This window comes from Cyphomyrmex costatus, unplaced genomic scaffold, assembly GCF_001594065.2.
Source record: "Cyphomyrmex costatus isolate MS0001 unplaced genomic scaffold, Ccosl1.0 scaffold374, whole genome shotgun sequence".
NCBI lineage: Eukaryota > Metazoa > Arthropoda > Insecta > Hymenoptera > Formicidae > Cyphomyrmex > Cyphomyrmex costatus.
The window spans coordinates 768,616-790,622 of NW_017277928.1; the positions used below are offsets into that span (position 1 = coordinate 768,616).

The 22,007-nt window shown below is 35.7% G+C and overlaps 1 protein-coding gene across 1 annotated transcript in view; it reads left to right on the top strand.

Annotated features, from left to right (window-relative positions):
- The window catches only part of LOC108776682 (Smg6 nonsense mediated mRNA decay factor), a 91,507-nt gene that overhangs the window by 64,558 nt on the left and 4,942 nt on the right, over positions 1-22,007 (top strand). Inside the window, exon 24 of the mRNA XM_018543366.1 lies at positions 18,826-18,988. Coding sequence (XP_018398868.1) covers positions 18,826-18,988 — 163 coding nt within the window. The remainder of the gene's footprint in view (positions 1-18,825; positions 18,989-22,007) is intronic.

Sequence of the window (22,007 nt, forward strand, 5' to 3'; positions counted from 1 at the left end):
CACAAAAAAAAATTATAGTACCCCCAAATGATTATTTTTCATTATTATGAAAAATATAATAAAAATAGTGTGGACAAACGAAAATAACGGGTGGACAAACGTGGACAAACAGTGGACAAACGAATGCAATAATGATTTTATCAAAATTCGCATTTAGGGGTGCCAACTTCACAGAGCTGCTCTGTGAAGTCAGCACCCCTAAATGCAAATTTTGGTAAAATCATTATTGCATTCGTTTGTCCACTGTTTGTCCACGTTTGTCCACCCGTTATTTTCATTTGTCCACCCTCCAAAAAAAACATATCATATAAAATAATTGGTGTCGATATAATTTTTAAGATAGAATTTCCGAAAACGTCTCATGCCTCGTTGTCATGAATTTTGGTAGAAATGCTCTACTCCTAACTTATTTAAGTATTTTTGCCCAAATTCATGGCAATTGAGCGTAGAATGTTTTCAAAAATATATCCATTTTTTATTTTAGGGGTGCGAATACAAATATTATATGTATTTACATTAATTTAATGATAAAAGATATAACGAGATATCTATAGTTAAAAAATTTAAATATATTAAACTGAATAAATAGATATTCACTTATCTTTGCTTTGGTTATAAAATAGTGCTCACAATATTATTCGGATTTCGAGGTGTTTCTAGTTCGAGAAAATCCAAGTTTATCGGGGTTTTCCATGGTGTTCGAGAAGGCGGAATATAAATTACTTGCCGCTTCCTGTATCTCTTGAATTTTTCGATCGACGCTTTTATCAGAGAGCGAAACCGAAGACGATATACGGATCTCGCTCCGTAACTCTCGGTCGTAGAATTGTTTCGAGGATAAAGTTCGATGGACGACCAATGTAACCTCGTCGAAATAAATAGCTGCGATATCGTAACCGTCGGTAGTTTGTTCGACAGTGCCGATGGAGTTTTATCGTAGGTCTTTCTCCTGTTTGGACCTTGCTTTTTTTACGTGGACTTTTACATTCGGCTTTTCCTTTCGCAAGGTGCGATAACGACTACGTCAAAGTTGTGCTCGCTATATCGCGGCAAAATTCTTTTTTTCTCTATATATGAACTGTTTTCTCGATCAAAGTATTCAGAACTTATGTAAATAACGAAAGTTGCATTGAAAATATCTTTCATAGCATTTTCATTCGACTTTATATTCTATATATTATTATTACATATTATAATGGTCATTTTTATATTATATACAATGTTATACTAGGCAAGTTTATTAGTATATTATTTATTTGATAAAAATTGAAAATCTTGATATAAAAATATTGAGATTTTTTTTATGTGATAAATTACACATCTTACATGATTGCTCTACCGTCACTTGCTGACTCTTAGGCCTCGTCTTCTTCTCAGATTGTTTCGCGTTGCATTCACACATTATTTACTTACAAAAACAGTTAATTACGATCGTGCGTGCACTAATTATCAGGATGTGACGGTCGCGCGACATTTTGTGTACTTATGGCTCTAATCTTGCATCTTGTCACATTGCGAGAAAAGATAAAAGCTACGTGAGAAAAGTTAATACAACGGACGAATTTAAAACAGTTTTAACGGATTATTCATATACACACTACACATTTATACAATAGACTATACATGTGAATCCAGAAAAGATAAATTACATTTAAATAAAAAAATACTAGATAAAGACTTAAGTTAGTAGAGACAAAATTTTGTGTATTTTATTGAGTAAATTTTATTAACATTATTTAATAAATATCTATTATTTACTTGTTATTAGAGCCGTACCTTCTCTTTTTTTAAATTATAATTACAAAAGATTTAAAAAATATGCGATGCAAAATACGTTAGAGAATACTTGTCCGTAAATATCGTATCGCAAATATTACCTCTGTGAAGTAGGCACCTCATTTTTAAAAAAATGAGGTGCCTACTTCACTGAGGTCAAATATTTGCAATTTCTACTGTTCTAGTTCTGTGAGAATTATCTATCGAATATATATATATATATATATATATATATATATATATATATATATATATAATATATATATCGAGTTACATTAATTTTTTTAATAGTACTTCAAAATTTTTCGAACAGAATATTCGGCGTATGTTCAGTTTATATCGTGCTCAAGGCTAAACAAGTCGGTTGGGGTATGGCCTTGATGTTTGTTACACAGTGTATTGTTTACGTAAAGTCGTTGTGGAAGCATTTGTGCGGCGAGTCTCGAGTCGGAAGGCAGCGGCATAAGTCGCTCCTTGTGTCGTAGCATTTACGCTACAAGACGCGACCATTCTCTGCGAACGTTTAGTGATCATCAATCTGCGTGATTAATTTACTCTCGCGATCCATAAGATAACGAGTATTTATCATAAGAGAAATGTGTCGTTTGGAAACAGATATCTAAGCGATAAGCAACATAGATAATCAATTATTGTTACATGATATTACGAGTAACAATCATTTATTTTGGGTAACTCGGATATATTTCATATCGTGAAATTTATTTTTTGATAAATGTGACATAATTTAAAAAAGAGTAACGACTAATAACGAGGAAGTAATAAATATTTAATAAACAATAATAAAATTTATACAATTAACAGGTGTATATTAAACAATTTTTCTTTGTCTTCATCAGTTTAAATTTAAAATATATAATTTATCTTTTTTTTTACATTGAGAATGCAGAAACTTTACCTTGGTATATTTAGATATCATTTTTATTCTTTTTCAACATTCATTGCTTAACAAATATATGTGAAAAATGATATATTCTGAATTCCTGAACGTATCCTATGAATGCGAATCATCGAATGAATTAATTAATGAGAAGCCTTGTGATACGTCGATTGCTTTTTATAATGTCTACTTTAAAATTCGCAGAATATTTGTTTACACGTATTGTTTGACACATGTTTACTTTATGTCATATTAAATATTTTGAAGCAAATTAATTTGGTTAATTAACGCCGACCTCGGCGTTTGTTACAGATAGTAGCGTTTTATTGTCATGTAAAATAAATCGCTCCGCTCCTTGTATCGTTAAATTATCTGTGATCGCGACAAATACCGAAGAATACCAAACGTAATAATCTTTTTTAGACGGTTATTATCATTAATTAAGTTTTGCGATTAATGATTCATGAGTGTTTCTATTTATCAAAGACTATCGATATGTATTTTATGAGTCGTTTACGGGCCTTACTTGAAGCAGAAATCAAAGTGGTAGAAGGAAGGAATTGTAAATCGTTGCAATATTCTCGATAAATTGTAATTTTTTTAAAGTATCATGCATTGCATATTATTTGAATTTTTTACAATTTAAATGTAATTTATTCGTTAATTTTAAATTCAGTAAATGGAGTAAGATCATGACAAAACGTAACGGTTACGTAACGGATTAATTCCGAAGCAACGTTGCGACATTCATATTAATTACGAATAATCATAGTTACAATTAACATCATATTTTAAAATATATTTGTGTTAATTTTGCAACACATAAGTAACGTTGGTAAATCGATAATTTGTTAAAATAATTTGCAGTTTTAAATTTATTCATTGATCTTTTTCTATGCAATTCTTTCCTCACAACATGACAGCATGGGAGGAGCGATTTTGTTATCTAAAAATTTAGATACGAATCTGAAAATAATTTTATTATATCATCAAAGTGATTATATAGGGCGCTCAAGTATAATAAGAAATGTTGCAAAAAGATTTGTTTGAACGTCTTAGATAATTATTTTGATAATCTAACGAAATTACTTTCAAATCTGTACATAGCTAAATTTTTAGATTACTTTAGCAAAACCGTTCTTTCCGTGAAGGTATACTTTACGTAATTAAAACCTAGAGTGCCACGCAGACTGTCGCGTGATTTTGTATCCTGGTTATTAGTGTGTGCACGATCATAATTAATCGTTCTTTTGCAACCAAGTGCTATGTGAATGTTACGAAGAAGCAGAAATAACGATTATGAAAATATTATTTTCAGTCAATGTTTAAATAAAGCAATACATTTTTATATTTAATAATAAAAATATTCTATGTTAATTTTGAACAGAATCGAGTATACAGATTTTAATGTAGATTTTATATATACTTTAACAATATGTGAGATGTTATGTGTAATTTATTTATACATTAGATTGTTGCATGTTTAGTATCGCATTTCAGAAAAAAAACAAAAAGGATTAAAAAAGTAAAATTTGTTGCTTATAATTCTCGAAGTTCGTTATCAGAGTTCGATAATTGAAGAGGCGGTAGTAATTATATAGTTCATTGAGTTGTGAAAATCAATAACCGAGAAATTGGTATGCATTTAAGTACAGGTACGGAGCTAAATGCACGTAATACTATCGATCAACTGTGATCGCTTATATGAAACTATTACAACCTTAATTAAATTCCAAAATTTGCTATGAAATGTTGTATAATAATGATTGTAAGATATGTCCACATATTAATATTCTAAGGTTTGATGTTAGCAACGAAAATGAATGAAGATGAGAGGACTTATTTTTTTAATATGTTACTTTTTAAGATATTACTCTAAATATGATTACGCATTATATTTTTACGAGTAGTATAATATCTCAGCAAAATTTTTTATAAATTCTTTTTTTTTTTTAAATAACATAGTTAAACGGTATGATTATGATATTATCTGAAACTCGCGAGTCAATTTTAACGCCTGAATAAACCTATCTTGGAATCTAGAACAATCCTGTTGCATGCATAACACCTTGGAACCAGTTTTTCCGCGGACAACGGTGAATCTGGATTATGCCACTCGAGTCGAGTGAATTGCGTTTTGCACATCCCGCAAAGTTTTGAATTACCTTAACGCAAATTAGTTCGAGCGAAAAAGTACACTTAATTGGCCAACGAAATTTCGTGTGTATCGCTATGAATATCGCGCGTAAACCGGTTAAACCGTAACTCCAGACCAAATTACATTAGTCTGTTTAGAGGAGGGAATGAGTTTTAAATTTTACCGTATTTCGGGGAACCCCTGTATTTTCAGTCTAGCGTTATTTTGAGGCAGATAGATACCGTTTTACATCCCCATTATCTCGATGGGTGAGACTTGTAAACATTCATGAAACTCAAACGGCTATTTTTGGCGAAGATTAATTAATTAATTAGTTAATTAATCAACGTTGCCCGCCGTGTTGGTTTGATAACTCGTAACAGCGAAATCGTGAATTATATCGCGATAATTGAATTGGTTACACGAGAAATTACGTAAACCCGTTTTCCAAATAGAAAATTGAAGTAAATTCTGTATCATTTATATGGACATGGATATATACGCGTTGCTTTTGTAAAAAAAAATAAAATCCGTAATAATCCATGAGTACTTTGTTTAAATTCCACATACATAAAATTGGAAAAATGGCAATATTGCATATAAATCTTTTCCGTTTTTATGTGATTCTCTCTGATTCTTCATATTGGCTCTAATTGCCTAGTGATGTTATGAAATAATGAATATGCTGTTATCGATTTCATCGATGAAATCTATATTTTTAGTCGGCCTATCATTTTACGTTCGCAAGTATCGAACGAAAGCGCAACTCGATGCATGTTTTGCAAATAGCCACGTTACGCGGGATGACTTTTTGCGGGGATTTTTTTTTTTTGCCTCTCGGCGAACAATCAAATTCGCATTTCGTTCGCTGCTCGTCACGTGTTATTGCATCCCGGCGAAGAAGTTGTAAACCCCGTTGGTCACGTCGATTAAAACGATATTTCTCTTTCGTTGTTATGCACGTGTGCGTAACATGTGCGTGTATATGGAACGAAAAAGAGGACAATTTACAGAACTTATAAAAAGCTCTTCGAAGAGGCCAAATTAGTCCACAGCTTAATCGCCACAATGATAATGGCATTATCTGAAACGCACGCACGTACGCGTTGCGTTAGTAAACCGGAATACATCGCGAACTGTAACCAATTAATCCTTGATCTGCATTGCCCGTGGTCTTTGAAGATATTTCCTTTTTGTGCACGGCAGCGGCCCGTCATGCATGGTCGATGAACCATGGATGCACGGATCCAGGATAACATCGTAATGCGTCTTAACCACAGGTTCTTTCGGTACAGAGCATATTTAATAACTCTTTTTTGATTCTGCCGAATGTTTATTTGTCAAGGAAAAGATACGTATTTTTTTTACGTGCCATTTTTTAATAATCGCTTTGCCGACCTTTTTTAGGAAATGTTAATCTAGACATTTTAGATTGATTGTTTAAACATAATAAGATCATCTTTCATTATATCTCTTTTTAATCGCCTTTTTTGGAAATTAAGTTATTCGCTTCTTTCTCACATATAAATGACTCAAAACTAAAATAAATTTTCTTCTTTAGTCTTTCATTTTCTTCTTAAAAATAAAACAGCATAATTCAACTAAAATCAGAATAAACTTGTTTGATAAAAAAAATAGAAAGGAAACAAAAAGAAATGTTGTACATGACTTTTATAATGTAAATTTTACATGCTGTTTGAGAAATGAGATAGACTAGAAATACATATGTAATTAATATTGACTGTGTCTGTGTCTCGCTGTTGAAATATCGAACGAGTTCGTTTCTCGTTGCGGTCGGACGACGAAGATGACCGGGTGTGATCTACGAGAAAAAGACCGAAAAGAAGCGCCCGGCGAGATCGCAAGGGCCGGTCTAACGGTAACGCACCGTGATACGAAGGATGTTGCAAGAAGCGATTCATTTCCTCGAGACATTTTTTGGCCGTATACATTGGCTCTACGCATACTGAATCCGTACTTGAGACTCCGCCTTAATTTCTACTGCGAGATTGATGTAATAATGGAACAGCTTGTTTCAGAACCGGACTCAATTTCCTTCTAAACGATTTTTAGAAATTAAGAGGAGTACCGTAGGCATTACTGGTTATAATGTTTAAATTAATTGAAATCATAATTTAAAAAAAAGAAAGAAGAAGGAGAAAGAAATGTAATAAAATATAATAATGTGATCACAGAGTTTATTTGACTAGAATTTCCTTTATACACTGAGACGTGACTTTGCACGTACAGCAAGGTGTTCCTGAGTCAAAACTGATGAAATAATCGCTTACGTCCGTCTTAAAGCATTATTTATTTATTACGATCTTTTGCGCTATTAAATATGCATCAATATCTCGCGAATTTTTCATCTTGGGAGTAACTTGTACTTGCGAGCAAACGTGAATCTCGAGTATCTAAACTGGCTCCGCGAGGAGGTAGAAGAAAATGGCTCCAACAACCTCTTAACACACCATTCGCTTCTCTGCGCGAGGCTTCTATTTAAAGGTTTATTATGCCAATTAAATCCGCTTCATATACGGGAGAGTTCAAGTGCTCGCCGCAGATGCGAAGGTTATCCTGGAATCTCCATCCTGCCGTTTCTTCTGCGTGCACTCCCTCACCACACCTCCCTTTTCCTCTTCCCGTATTTCTGTTATTAGATCGTGTACATTCATAAAGTTATGCCCAATGGCATCTTCTAGCATAGATAAACGCGCAACCTGAGGTCTGGGACCTTATTACCACAGTTCCATTGAACGCATATGAAGACGTTTCGCTTTTAATATCTTGACTGTTATTTTATTATTATTACATTCGAAAATTTAGAACGTGGTATTAAGAATATTTTTTGACCTTTTTATTCATAAGTATATCGCAATTAACTTAACGATTGTAATTAAGCTCTTACGCATATTAGTGGAAGGAATGCGCGACTATAAAATATGAGAGACAACAGGATGTATTCGGAATATGTTCAAGAAAATCTCGAAACGCGAGAATTATCAGTATTATCAACGAGGATTAATTTATTGTAAACAAAATAACCGGAGATTGCCTTGAAAGAAGAAATTGTATCATCGATTACGCTTTTAAGTTACAAGCTTCAATTAGAAGAATAAAATATAGTAAAATGAAATATTACAAAACGAAAATCAAAGAACTTGATATGTTTTTTGCCTGGGCATTTTGTATACTTCTTTTTATTGAAATTACAAAGTTCTTCATTAGAGCATTTTATTACGCACATTTCGAATTTGTCTTTGGTGATAAACGTAAAGAGAGAGAATGGTCGAAAATGTTCGACTCGCGTGCTTTGAAAAAAATTGTGAGGCAATCTCTCACGCTCATGATGTTAATTCATGATGAAGAGGCAGTTTTTTTTCAGGTCTCTTTTTTGGAATTTCCTTTTTTTCACCCTGTAATTCGAATGTTTGCGTAGTTTCTGCATGCTTCGTTGAGAAAACATGTATTAGCGTGTACCTAAATATACCTTAATTTACATGCCATAATTAAGACCGTCCTGCAAAGTCGGTATGCAAAATTTTCATTTATCCCTCCCCTGTGTGTAGCGTTTTTTCTGCTCTCTTGCGTGCGCGCACAAATCTTGTATACAAATTAATAGCTTGATGTTCTCCCGGGCTACGAACGAGCGAAAATTGCGACCGAAGATAATTTCTCCGAACTACTCTCATTTACTCGTAAACTGCTCGAATTATGTGGCCGTATAAAATTTCTCCGCAAAACTGCGTTAATTTCTACAATATTTTTAAGCTTGTCTGAAAGTCTTTATCATCATTAACGTGTCGACAATATAACTAATACGAGCATCTATGGAAATGTAAAATATGCACTAATTTTAGAAATACTTCCATTTTTTTACTTTTCATACTGAGAGAAAAGCGTTTGGTATTTGTAACTATAATTGCATGTAAATAATTATGATTAGGAACTCTATTTTTATAATTATTACTGCTACAATGTTAGTGTAACAATATTTATAGTTCTATTAAAGAAATATACAGTTGGCACTGAAAATGAAATATTATAAATTATGGCTAAATTATGGTACACAACTAACTTTTTTCTCGATTGCACTTTGAAATTGTTACTGAATCATAAAAGCAACATTTAAGATTTGACAAAAACATTATCGTTTTTATTTCTTTTTTTAAATCCTTTTTCTTAGTTTCTTTCTTTTATAGTTTACAAAATTTGTCTTTCTATCATTGATAATTACGCGAGTAGCAGTTAAAATACAAAATACTGTTTTATTTTTAATTTTTGTTTGTCCGGCAATTTTATACTTATTTCTAGTCTTATCAAATCTTTGTTTTACTTTTATATAGTATGATATCTTATATAGAGGAAAAATTGGTTTCTATTGGTTTCTGTACCGAAGAATCTCTATAAGAAACATTATCCTGTTGGAAATTGTACGAATAGTTGTGCTCCTAGGATTCTTCTATAAAGATAGATACTACTAAATGTCCTCGAAATTAATGGGCTGATTCACAAAGATATGACGCAATTTGAGATGTCTGAGGTCTTGGCGAATGAAAAAGTTTATTTGCATATATTTTTTACGATTCTGGATGTATATATGAGATTTTATATAGAAAGAAGAACACGCGTTCTGAGCTCATTATTGCGGATAGTTTATACAAGAAATAAACGGTAGAAATGGCTGCGGAACGATGATGGCGCGTTTCGTTATAAGGAGATAATATTTTATTCGTTACGAGGTTCACTAACGTAGCTAACGTTCAGAGATCCGTTCGCGACAAACGGTCAATAAAAAGCATGATTAAACCGAAAAGCAATTACATTTTATGGGCGTACGTCTGCTACCGATGGCGAGAGTTAGGAGAAGAATGAGGAGATGGAGGACGATAGACACAAAGACGATAAAGAGAGAAGGCGTCAAGTAAGAGTGAAGTGAACTCTAGTAGCTAATTACTTCAAAGCAATTATCCTCTGTTGGCGCCGTTCCAAACGGTTGCTATAACGGTTACTATAGCATAGCATGATTTTCTTTGAGCATTTTTTAGGGATTTACGCGGTGGCTATTATTCTGCAACACACACTGTTCTTATTTACTTCTATTATAAGGTGGAGGCAAAAGCTTTCGAGAAAAAAAATTTATAGTAACATAGAGAAGTAATTAAATATTAAATTATTCTGATTATATTTATTACGAAGGCGACTTTTACAAATTTATAAGTAAGCGATATCAATGCAATATATAGAATTGTGTTGATGTCATGATAACCCCTGTGAAGTGTGAAGTTGGCCCCCTAAAACATAATTTTCGTATATCTTTTGAACTAAGGGTGAGCAAACGAAAATTCCAACTGAGCATTCGTGAGCAAACGATGAGCAAACGAATGCATGAAGAAAAAAAATCGATTTTTTAATATTGGGAGTCTAGCTTCACACGAGTATCATGATATCGTTTACCTAAATTAGTAAGAGTCATCTTGTTAATACAAAAGAGAGAGATAACCAGAATAATTTAATTTTTAATTACTTCTTTAAACTCGAAGAATTTAATGCAATAGTTAAGGCTTGAAATTTTAAATCTATAGTAGAGAGCAAAGTATTCGATTTGAGTTGGAGTTAAAAATTTAGCATAAATTTATAAATGACATATTTTAATTGGTATTGTCAATATTGATGCGAAAGTAAAAGTCTTTGACTGACGCTGTTTTCTTTCGTTGACAGCTTGTCCACCTATAACAGGCCGGATTGGCATTTCGTTACCGTGCGAACCTGCAACGAAACTTCATATCGCTATCCAATTAATTAGCCGAGTTGACGGTAACGGACAACAATTCGCGTATTAATGTCGACGACGTGATAACGGCCCGGGCGTTTGACGTCCACCATTGTTATACCCTACTATGTTGTTAGTAGCCGTAGGGCAGTCGGGATTGTTATGTATTGTGGTTGGGCGGCGGCGTTTCATCGTCGCGTTCGACGGGGTATACCAATCGATAACTCTCGCGTATTCTCCGCATAATGGATAATTTATCGCGCATTCGGCTGCGATTCTGCGTCCGAATCGTTTAGACAGCGGCCAGAATATAAATGGTGGCGCGATTGCCATGTAAAATGCATACGAGACACGGTTTTCAACCGAAACGTTATGCCGCGCTGGTTAAATGAGATCGTTAATAAACGATACGCTTTATTGTGATTTACGGCGTTTGTGCTCTCTTTGCTTTCTCCGCGAGGGCCAACAACGCGCGCGTATCATACCGTTTATGTGTACGTAACGGCATATGCGTATGAATAGATTATACCTATCAGAGAAATAAATCCCACCGGACGTACGGCAACGAGACAGACACCTGTCGTGACGATCCCTCGCTCGTTCCTCTTTCGCGAGATCCGTTTCCCGCTGGGTGAACTTATATTTCACCGTGCACGCGGCTCGACGGGGTGCACGTTCCGAATTTCATCTCGCAGCCGACGTAAAACGTTTCGGACGTCCGCGAAATCTCGTGTTGCCTTTTTAATACTAACCTCGCAGGACCGTGGTGGATGCTTCTCGTAAGGCTCGACTTATTTTATTTTTAGTTATTAATAACGCGATGAAATACATTTAAGCATCTTGCGCGTAAAAATTTAGTAATGCAATAGTTAATAAATATTAGTATATTAATGTACAATAAATATACTAGTGTTAAAATTCCTAATAATTTAAAATAATAAGAAATGGATGGGCAAGTTTGATAGATTATAAATAACGTCCATAACAATTCTATTATATACAAGTGCTTTATATACATGTATAAATTAAACGCATATAATGCTCGATATACTATCGAGTTTAGAAAATGTTTTAGTTTAACTATTTATTAATATTTATTCAAACTATAAAAAATTCTAATAAATTTAATCTAATAAATTTCGTGCTTATATCTTGTTGTGTGAAAGTTCAAGTTGTAAAGAAACTCGATTGTATATATCTATATTTGTTTTGGAGACATGATACGTCTTTGTTATTTAAAACCCTTTTCTTTGTATTTTTCACAATCGTTACATAAAAATATTCTGACGAAGGTATAGCTGGAGGCTACGTATTCAAACATTTATAGTCGAAATATTACGAGAGTCTACGGTCTCGCGGGAACCACCACGCGGTCGGACTTCACCCTCGCATCATTCGCAGACTCGAGATAACATTTTCTCGGCTGTCATCCCTTCCCCCGCTTGAACTTTAAGGGGTCTGTCGCCGACGAGAAGGACATTGTATGCCCGTTGTCCCTCGATACTAGCACAATAATGGTTGTTCTCCATTCCCGCGAGAGGATGGATCTTTAATTTCCGCGGTATTAGGGAAGAACACTTCGTTTCCCTAGAGTGTCGTAGTCGTCGCCAAGAGTGTGCCCCTACGTTAATCTACCGTGAAATGTATTGTGTTACGGACACTCGCCAAATGGCTTGTCAAAGGTCAATATCGTCAAACGCTGTATCCAATAAATCATCAGTGTTTGCATTCGTTTCGATATCTATTTAAAAATTGATTGGACACATTTTTTTACAATATATAGAAAATATAATTTCTATCAAAGTCCTACATTTGTGGTTACATTGTATGCAATTGAATTGCTTTTTATCTTTCAAGAGGAAAAAAAATCAACCAAAAGGAAACCAGTCTTTCAATTCCGATCGATAAATAGCGGTGGTTTGTTCTTTCGAATATCAGAAACTATAGAAATAAAAATGTAACGTGAAATTTTGATGTAGGTACTTCCACTTCACATGGCACGAGTCTTCTGGTTTTGACATTTCCTGCTCTCTTTTTTTTTTCCTTTTTTCCTCGATTCGTTTTTTTTTTTTTTTTTCAGGCTTTCCACCTCTCGTTGACAGCTTTCGAGCCGCTTGGTATTTGCAACATCGTCCTCACTTGTACAACATAGGCGACAATTTACTTTACCATCTCGTCGCGCCGGAGGCGAGAGTTTCCTTCCGATTCACCGGGTTCGAGCCCTACGGAAGGTTGACATTTCTCGCCTCGGCTCATTCTCGTTCTGTATCGAGTGCATCGACGCCGATGCCGTGCATCTCGCAAGATCTTTCGTACTCTTCCAGTTTTCAATTTACTTTCCGTTCTTCGACGGCAGAAATATCTTAGGAATGCGCCCGACGACGCGTCTTTGAAAATTGAAAAGCGAGTACCACTTCTCGTCGTTTCTATTAGTTCAGTCATCGGTAGTGTAAACAGACCTTCTTTTATTTCTTTTTGACTATACTTCGCCCGATAGCGCTTTCTCTCTCTCTCTCTCTCTCTCTCTCAATTTTTTCTTTCGTTTCTTTTTCTTCAGAGACGAAGGGAGACGGAGACAAGCCAAAAAGAAATAAGATTCTTGTAGCTCGTGACAATGTCAATGTTTGCGTCGTTGCAACGAGGTACTCTTAGTGTAGTTAAAGCTGAGAGTCTGCTGGTTGCAAAAGAAGCACAGATATACGTTGGAAATTTGCTCGTTTTGTGCACGGATATATTACTTAAGGTAAACGGTTATCACTAAGTTTGATCTCCAAAATGAAACTATCTTTCAGGTAGCTTTTATGTTACTTTCTTTTATCTTCTATTATCTTTTGTCAACACATACAAAAGGAAGAATAAGATAAAAATAATTTCGATCGACAGAATTTTTTCTATAAAGTGAAAAATGGCCCTAGGAAAAAATCTTTACTGTATTTGAAAGGTTTAGAGCAATACTGGTTTTTTTTTATTCTGAAAGATTTTTTATTTTGTGTATAAGAAAAACGAAGAAAATGAAAAAGTACGAAATGTGAGTTTTGTCGATGTTACAGACGACTCTAAACATCATCTTAATCTTGAAATATAAAGTCGTATCTGAAGTGGATCTTGCGAATTATAGTGCTATCCATTCATTCTTTTGAATTTTTCATTTATAATCTGGCAATATAATTTCAAGACTAATGAATTGTCGTATATACGTCGCAAGATACATTAATTCACGAAAATCCCTTCACGATTTACTCGTGGTCGCCGTTTGTTCCCATAACAGATTCGGAGAATCTAATAAAATCTAAAGAGATAACCGGCTACTGTCGCGAGCGATTCTTATACGTGGAACTAGTTTATGGTGGCACGAAGGGGTAAAGCAATCCGATTTGGGAGCGCCGCAAACGCATAGCGAGGTCGCGGACCGCCACCGTTGGTTACATTTATAAATGCGATTCTCCGTAATATATCGCCCGTGTAACCCGGCTCACACTAATTCTATCGGGATAAAGCGGCCAATAAAATCAAAAGATAGAATTATAGTCTCTCTCTCTCTCCGTTTCTCCTCGTCGCGCGACTGGTGGCTAAACTTTCGCTTTCGGCTTGAATCTAATTTAATTTTTATATTTTTCATCGCTATTTTCCTTTTGGTTCACCAGCTTTTGCACGCTTTAAGGTACAGTCTGGCGAGTGTACGTGCACGCGATTTTCACAATTCTCTCGAGACACTCCGGAAAACTCGACCGTCGACTCGTTATCTATTTCACGTAACGAGTTTTCCATGCAAATGAGATTGCGTGTAGTGAATTAGCGTTTATTACAGAGTATATGGAAGAAGTTTAATTATTAGGCTCGAGAAAAGGAAATTATCAGCCTCGGAGAGACGCGCACGCGCTTGTAGATTCGAAAGTCGAGCGAGATATTCATACGCGCGTTATCGACGACAAATCCATAACTCGCGGGCAGGAGTCCGCGGGATGCTCTCTCGTGAAATCGTATACGAGGGCAGAATGGGCGGTTTAGATCGTATCGTCCGCGATTTACCGCGGCACTTTGGATTCCTCCTTGCCTCGGACTCGGCGCGCTCGTTGACGCGCGTTTCTCTCGCGACTCTGCAGCCACGCGGGTAACGTGGCTCGACCGAGTCAATAAAATCGCTGCGACCATCGGCGTGCCGCCTCCCTTATGGGAAAACGTCTTAACCCTTGCTGTAACGCGAGAATTATGCGGAGCAGTTGCACACCAAGACCGAGCGAGACATTCAATGCTTGCACCTGCGTGCGAGTCGTTCTTCCTCTCGTTTCCTTCCTGCTGTCTCTCTCTTTCTCGGCCGGTTAAGTCCGTGGATAATTGAAATGATAACGATTACGATGTAACAGATGTAACGATTATGGAGCAACAGATACATGTCGACCGTTCGCGGCCGGTGAGACTGGATATTTGTCTGATTTATGGGAACATATATACACCCGATGGGCGTACGACGCGCGTAATGGTCCGACTTAGTTTATCAAGAATGACTTTCGTGACTTACGATAGATATCGATTTCTGATCTCTCTTGAAGATATTTTCTTTACCACGCCTCTTCTGCTCTTGTTAATATTATTATCGTGAAACTGCTTTTTATCCTCTGAAGCGTTTTTTATTCCACCTCTCTTTTTCTATGTGCAAATTAAATTTATTGTAATCACCAGGAATTACCAGGTTATTATTATAGCTGACATAAATGACTTATTATTCGTTATCTTATAATCCGTATATTTTATTTATGGTAGCTGATATTTTTGATATATTTCTCATTCAAACTAGAATGTATAATGGGTTTTGATTCTGTTTCTTCTCTTTCTCAAGTACCGTATTCAACTCGTACGTATACTCAGTTTGCTCGTAAACGCGATATTATATTAGAATTGCGAACGTTTATATCTATTGAGCTAACCTTTCCGGTTGGCGATATATTATTCAGAAGTAACTTTAAGGAACTATATGTATAAGTTCCTATCTGAACCTGATATTCTGCTATCTTTTCGTGTCCATTTTATTTATTCAGTATTTGATCAGAAATATATAGAATTCCTTTATCGCAACCCACATATAATAGATTATTGCTGTTTCTCGCGAAGATTCTTCGCGAATAAGTACGAGTATAGGGAAAGGGTTAATTCGGTCTAGATTTTTGTATCTGATAATATTTTTATCGTGTATTACAAATTCTAATTTTTTTCCGTTATATGAATTGCATGTCATTACTGTTGGACTGCACAAAATCGATTCGCATTATGATTCCGATGATTTTATCATCATCATGACTTTGCATCATTCTAATGCACCATCGTTGTATATTTACATCTGCAAAATTTCGTTAACATTTAGATAAATCTGGATAAATCAACGATGATACTAAGCATTTTTATTGCAAAAATTATTATTTCAGGCAGAGTGAACATGGAACCATCTCTTTTCAACCACTGAGGTCAAAGTCTCGAAACATTTGATTTATCAATAAAAGGAAAGAATTTTAGTAATAGACCAATCAAAAAATACCTGTACTTGTAGCATCGCGTTGAGACTTGTGATAATATTCATCGCCATACCAATATATATAAAGAAGAACCAGTATATATAAATGATTAACGTAAAATTGTTCGATCAAATCCGTCGTTTGTCGGCGATTCCGCGATAGATATCCGAACGGATACCTGACAATTTGAGAAAGAGAAAAAAAGTGTAATCGATGAACTCCGTCTTCCTTTTCCATTTGCCAGAAAAGCGTTATTCCGCATTCAAGCGCGTCACGAGCACGCGCGCACGTTCGTATAGCTCACCGGACGCCGGACGAACCTGCGAACCTGTCCCCGACGCAGGTTACCGCAGGTACGTTTCCGCGAGTGTTGCGCATTTACAATGTTGTTACGGGGCGCGGGCCCGCTCGACCGTGTGAAGAGAGACCCGTGTCGGTGTGTGCTTAATATGCGCGCGGGCGTAGGGACCGCGATGCGTGATTCAACGAGGGTTCTCACGAGCAGGCCGGGGGCTCTGTCGGCTGAGGTGCGAGGAACGAGCGGGCTTACAGAGAGGAGAAAAAAAGGTGACGAGAAACACATCGTGAGGATGAAGGAAGGAGAGGAACGCCGAGTGGTGCTATACGTTTGCGGGAATGTGCAACGGTACACGCCACATCGTTTAGGAATTCACGAATACTTTAAACGGGAGTAAATTCCTGGACTTTTTACGTCGCTGCGTCGCACACACGATGCGCCATAATGAGGCAGACGCGAGCGAGAGGGAAGAGTTGCTTCGCGATGACGCAACGTTGAATTAAGTCTTACGTAGGACAATCTTGGATGCTGTTTCGCGTAAATTTCCGTGCGATGATCTCGACTCATGTTCGTTTTGACATCTGTTATACTTCCGCAATGTCAGGCTTTCTCGAATTCTTGTAATAGTAGAATATACGTCTCGCTGTGTTATCGAGAGAACGATTATTTTATAAATAACTTAATTTCGTACCTACGTCATACAGACTTTGCCGAAAAATGAAGTGGGTGATCTGTCGGGTATTTATTAACCCTTTGCGGAATAGGGACACACGGGGGTATCATGTCAGGAGGACGAGAATAAAGATCGAAATCTCGTCGACACGTGTATGACATTTGCACACCGGCGTAGTGTGGCTCGACGTATGGCTCCGCTTGGCGACGTCGCGTGTGCACGATTCTCTCCTAGTTTTGCATTCCGTCCACGTACCCCCGCAAGCAATTAGGTTCGCCTTCGGATTCCCCGCATGCTTTCCGCCGACTCGTGCGACGTGCCATCGCACGAACATTAGTACGAAACCAAATCCTCGATATTGAATAGAGTTTCTCGATATTGAATAATTCTCGAGATACCGTTGCGAATGTACTCGCGCTGACTATTGCAGGATCGTTTATAAGAGGCTTTCTTAGTCTTTCAAGGATTTAAAGAAAATGTTTGGTATCGAGCGAGAAAAAGAGAAAAAGATGGAGACCATGTGTACGCTATTTATAATACTTTAACTTGTTTAAAAATGTGTTGAAAGAAATTTTGTTTTTTTCTTTTTGTGAATCATTTATACTGGAAAAAAATTTTAGGATGACACATTTTAAGGACTTGATTAATGGACAAATAATTCGATGGCTAGTATATCCTCAGGAATTTTTTTTCTTTTCAGATTATGTACTATTGCGTTTTCAATGTTTGTTTGGTCAGTAAATTGCTTTTTAAATAGTGATTATATTGAAGAGTGTCGAAAAATAGAAAGTGAGAGAAGATTCATGACTAATTTATTCAACAGCTACTTTTGCATACATTATTCCACTTGAAAATCGTAGACAGTGGTAAACAGCTTAAATCGACACTGAGAATATGTTAATGAACTGGGATAACACATGTACCGAATACATCACTGAATTTTAATAAAGCCGCTTAAATATCTGGAAATTAGCTCTTTATTATCGGAGGCATTTTTCATGTTTTCGATTTTTTAATAAGTGAACTTGCGTGATCAATGATATGTATCGTTGAAACAATATAGAGGTCTCATTATACTTCATAGCTTCTGTTACGACAATGGCTACTTGGCATTCACGTTGTACTGTTGAGCCGATATTGTTCGGTACGCGCCATTGCCTCTCTCGCCAAGCACCATCCGCATACGTGGGATTCAATTGGAAGATAATGCGTCTTCCGTTGCATCTTACGCTGCACGCACACGCGCCTTTCTCTCTCTCTCTCTCTCTCTCTCTCTCTCTCTCTTTGTTTCTTTCTCGCTAGAAGGTGCATGTAATGTGCATAGAGATGCGGCACGTTTCTCTCCGACGAGGAGAATCACGAAGATGGATGCAGATTGAGACGATTACTCAACTATGAAATTCACTTGGCTATTGATTTTAAAAAGATTTGATTTTCATTATATACAATAACAGAAAATTGAGATGAAATACAATTGAAAGAAAAATGCAAATCTCGTCCCGCATACCCTGTAATGTCGTCCCCTTTAATTATGATCATAATATTTCTAATTATAATAGTATTTTAAAAATATATTTTTATTTTTATATTTTGTCATCAAAATGATATTTTTTATATTATTTATTTTTAAGAATGTCTTTATGTATTCGACTATTTCATAAAAAGGAGGGAAGTAATATTATTTGAGTTTGTTAAAATTTTGAAATTTATTTGTATTTTGGTATTATTGAAATATAAATGTGTGTTATATTTGATATGTTTAGGCTATTTTACAAAAGTCCTCGGTGTCGGTAGAAATCGAGGTGAGACCGAGACAGCTGGTGCCAGACACTAACTGCTTCATCGACTACCTGCAACAATTGCAGATCATTGCAAGAGCCACTTCCGGCGCACAGCCAATTTATACTCTCATGGTGCCACTCGTTGGTAAGTGAAAACAAAAGCTTGACATTTATTAACGCGGGAAAAAGATCGGAAAGAGACGCGTGCACCGTTTGGTCCCTGATATCGTTCATCATTTTATGACTAAAGATCGTCGATTATGTCGAAAGAAGATGGATGTGCTACACTTTACAGAGTCTATACAGTAATATGATTTGAATTGAAACTTTTTCCTACTTTCAAAAACTCGTGAAATAATTATTAATAAACAAAGAGAAAAATTCTGTCTTTATAACGTCATTTATCTTTCCGGATAATGAAAACAGAAGAGAATCTCGATTTATCAAATATTGTAAATTCTGCTGATCTATCTTGTCACTGCATTGTGACGTTTATCTCGTAAAATAATCTTATTTCTTGAAGATAGAAAACATGATAGAAAAACGATTAAGAAGCATTATTCATTGCATATAAAATCTTCGATTTAATAGCTTTAACTCTCATTTCTACATACATATACGTGTTCTCTAAATTCTTTTGGAGTAGAACCTTGAAAAAGGGTAGCTCAATTTTTAATCTCTAAAAGCGAGACTTGATTCTTTAAAGTGAGATTTACTTTAAAAGTTTCAGAGAGTATATTATCTCGAATTATCTACATTTTTTTCATCACAATAACTGTATACAATTAAATCGGTTATTATTATGTAATACTTTAATCAGCGCTATTGGCGCATCGAACGTATCTATGAAGTATCTAAAACCTACACAATGACCGAACACACCTTCTCAAGGGTTGTGTCTAGATAATGTCATCGAAGAGAAATGACGCGGCCAGTCGGAGGTCGCGCCTCGGGTCAAAGCAATCGCCGGTACGCAAACATAGTCGATTCGCCTTGTCTCCGACGTTAAGCGAAGCTGCAGACCGCGTCGACGATAGTCAGTCGATTCGTCGATCCCTAGCGGAGAATAGTTCATTAGGTCAACGTCATTATGCGTCACTTGTCGCAGAACTTTCCTGCCCCCTCGTCCTCGTGAGAATGGATTGTCCCATATATCGCTGGTGCGAAATGCTTTGTCCGATCGCGGGAGCCGGATCGAACTCCGACCGATACGGCCATTAACGGCGCTTGCGTCAGCTCCCGGAGGATGATGACACCGAGGAATGCGAACCGCTGTCGATTCCTTCGCTCCAATTAGCGTTAAGCAATTCTTCTCGAACGCCGCCGATCAGTCGCGCGCATTGTCGGAGTGCGTTTCCTTTAACGGTTTCACATCGAGATACGACCTGAACGAAATCACGGTCTCGAGTCATCGTCGCGCTCGAAGCAGTTAAATCCGTAGCACTCTGCAGCATACCGATTTAAAGCTGTGTTATATCGTTATTGTGTTCCGCGCTATGGAGATATAACAGTACTCTCGCCGCGCTATACTATGTACATAATTAAAACATAATTTATATAAATTTTGATTTTTTTCACAAATTAGCTTATACTTTTTAGAAACTAAATTTACATTTTCAGAATTATCTTATTCCAGAGTTATATATAACGGAATTTTAATGCACAGTACAATGTGCTGTTATGTAGCTAATATAAATATAATTCATATGCACTTTAATTTTTTACAAGTTAAACTTTAGAAACTAAATTTACATTTTCAGGGCAGAGTTATCTTATTTTTTTATAAAATCAACAGAATTTTAACATGTGATACAGTAATACAATGCACTGTATATGTGTGTGTACTATATGTACAATGAATATATTTTATACAAATTTCGACTTTTTTTACAAACTAGACTTTATAAGTTAAACTTACATTTCCAGATTTGTCTCATTTTAGAATTAACGGATTGGCATATGCAATATATAATAGTTAATTATCGGAGTATTTGACGTTGAAAGAGAAACTATTATAATTGATAGATTTCAATCAAATTTTTATTTGAGAAAAAGACGGAGTCTCTCTCTGTATTCATAAAGAATGACGCGCAGCCTGATATATACGCATACAAGTAGTTCGTAATTAATTTAAATTTTATGATACTCTACTTATATATGTATTAAGTTACGTCATTAAAATCTGTTAATTATTATTCGCATATTAATTATTATTTAATGAAACATTTGATGCGAGAAAAAGAGAGAGAGGAAATAGCGGTAAATATACCACTGTACATCATAAAGAATAGTAAACAGCTACAAGAGAGATATTTATGTGTAACTCTAAATTAATTAGAGGAAATGTCCCGTTAAGTTCAGAGCATTGCGATTAGCAGTTATATTTTTTAAAATATAATTATATACAATTATATACTTTAAAAATAATTATTTCTTTTATAAATAAATATCTCTTTCTTTTACAAGAACTAGATTTAATTGGAGCTATCACAACAATAGAATCATCAAATCATATATCACACGCCAATCGATGTTTCACTATACGATAATGCATACAGGATGATCGTTTCTGTCAAACAGTCGATGATGATGACAACAACGATGACGCATGGCACGACGGAACGACTGGCTCTTTTTTAATAGTCGCGGTTTATAGACACTCGCTACTCAGCGAAACGCAATCAGCGATAAATTTACAATCTTCCACGGTGAGGCTGACATTTTCACGGTGCTTTATAATAGTAATGCGTCTAGAGTTACGGCTACGACGACAAGACGGACATTCGGAGCATTTATTGCCTCGAGCGCGTACATCTTAACCACTCGAGCCTCTAATCTCAGTTGTGATGTATTCATTTTGTGAACATTTATCTTAGAACGCGTATTCGATTTTCACATGTAGATAAATATTTTCTAGCAAAGCTATAATAATTTAATTTACTGAGTTAGATAAAGCATGTAGAAACGTGGATTTTTTTTTAATATCTGAATGAATAGTTTCTTGAGATGATCGTGAAAGTTGTACGCGACACAGTTGCTTTAACGTTCAATTGAAGACAAGGCTGATGTCAAAGTTCAAGGCCGCTGAAAATCGAAAGGCTCATCAATCATCCTCCTTATTACCAATTAACGCTGATCTAATCATTGATTCAGCAAAATTGATT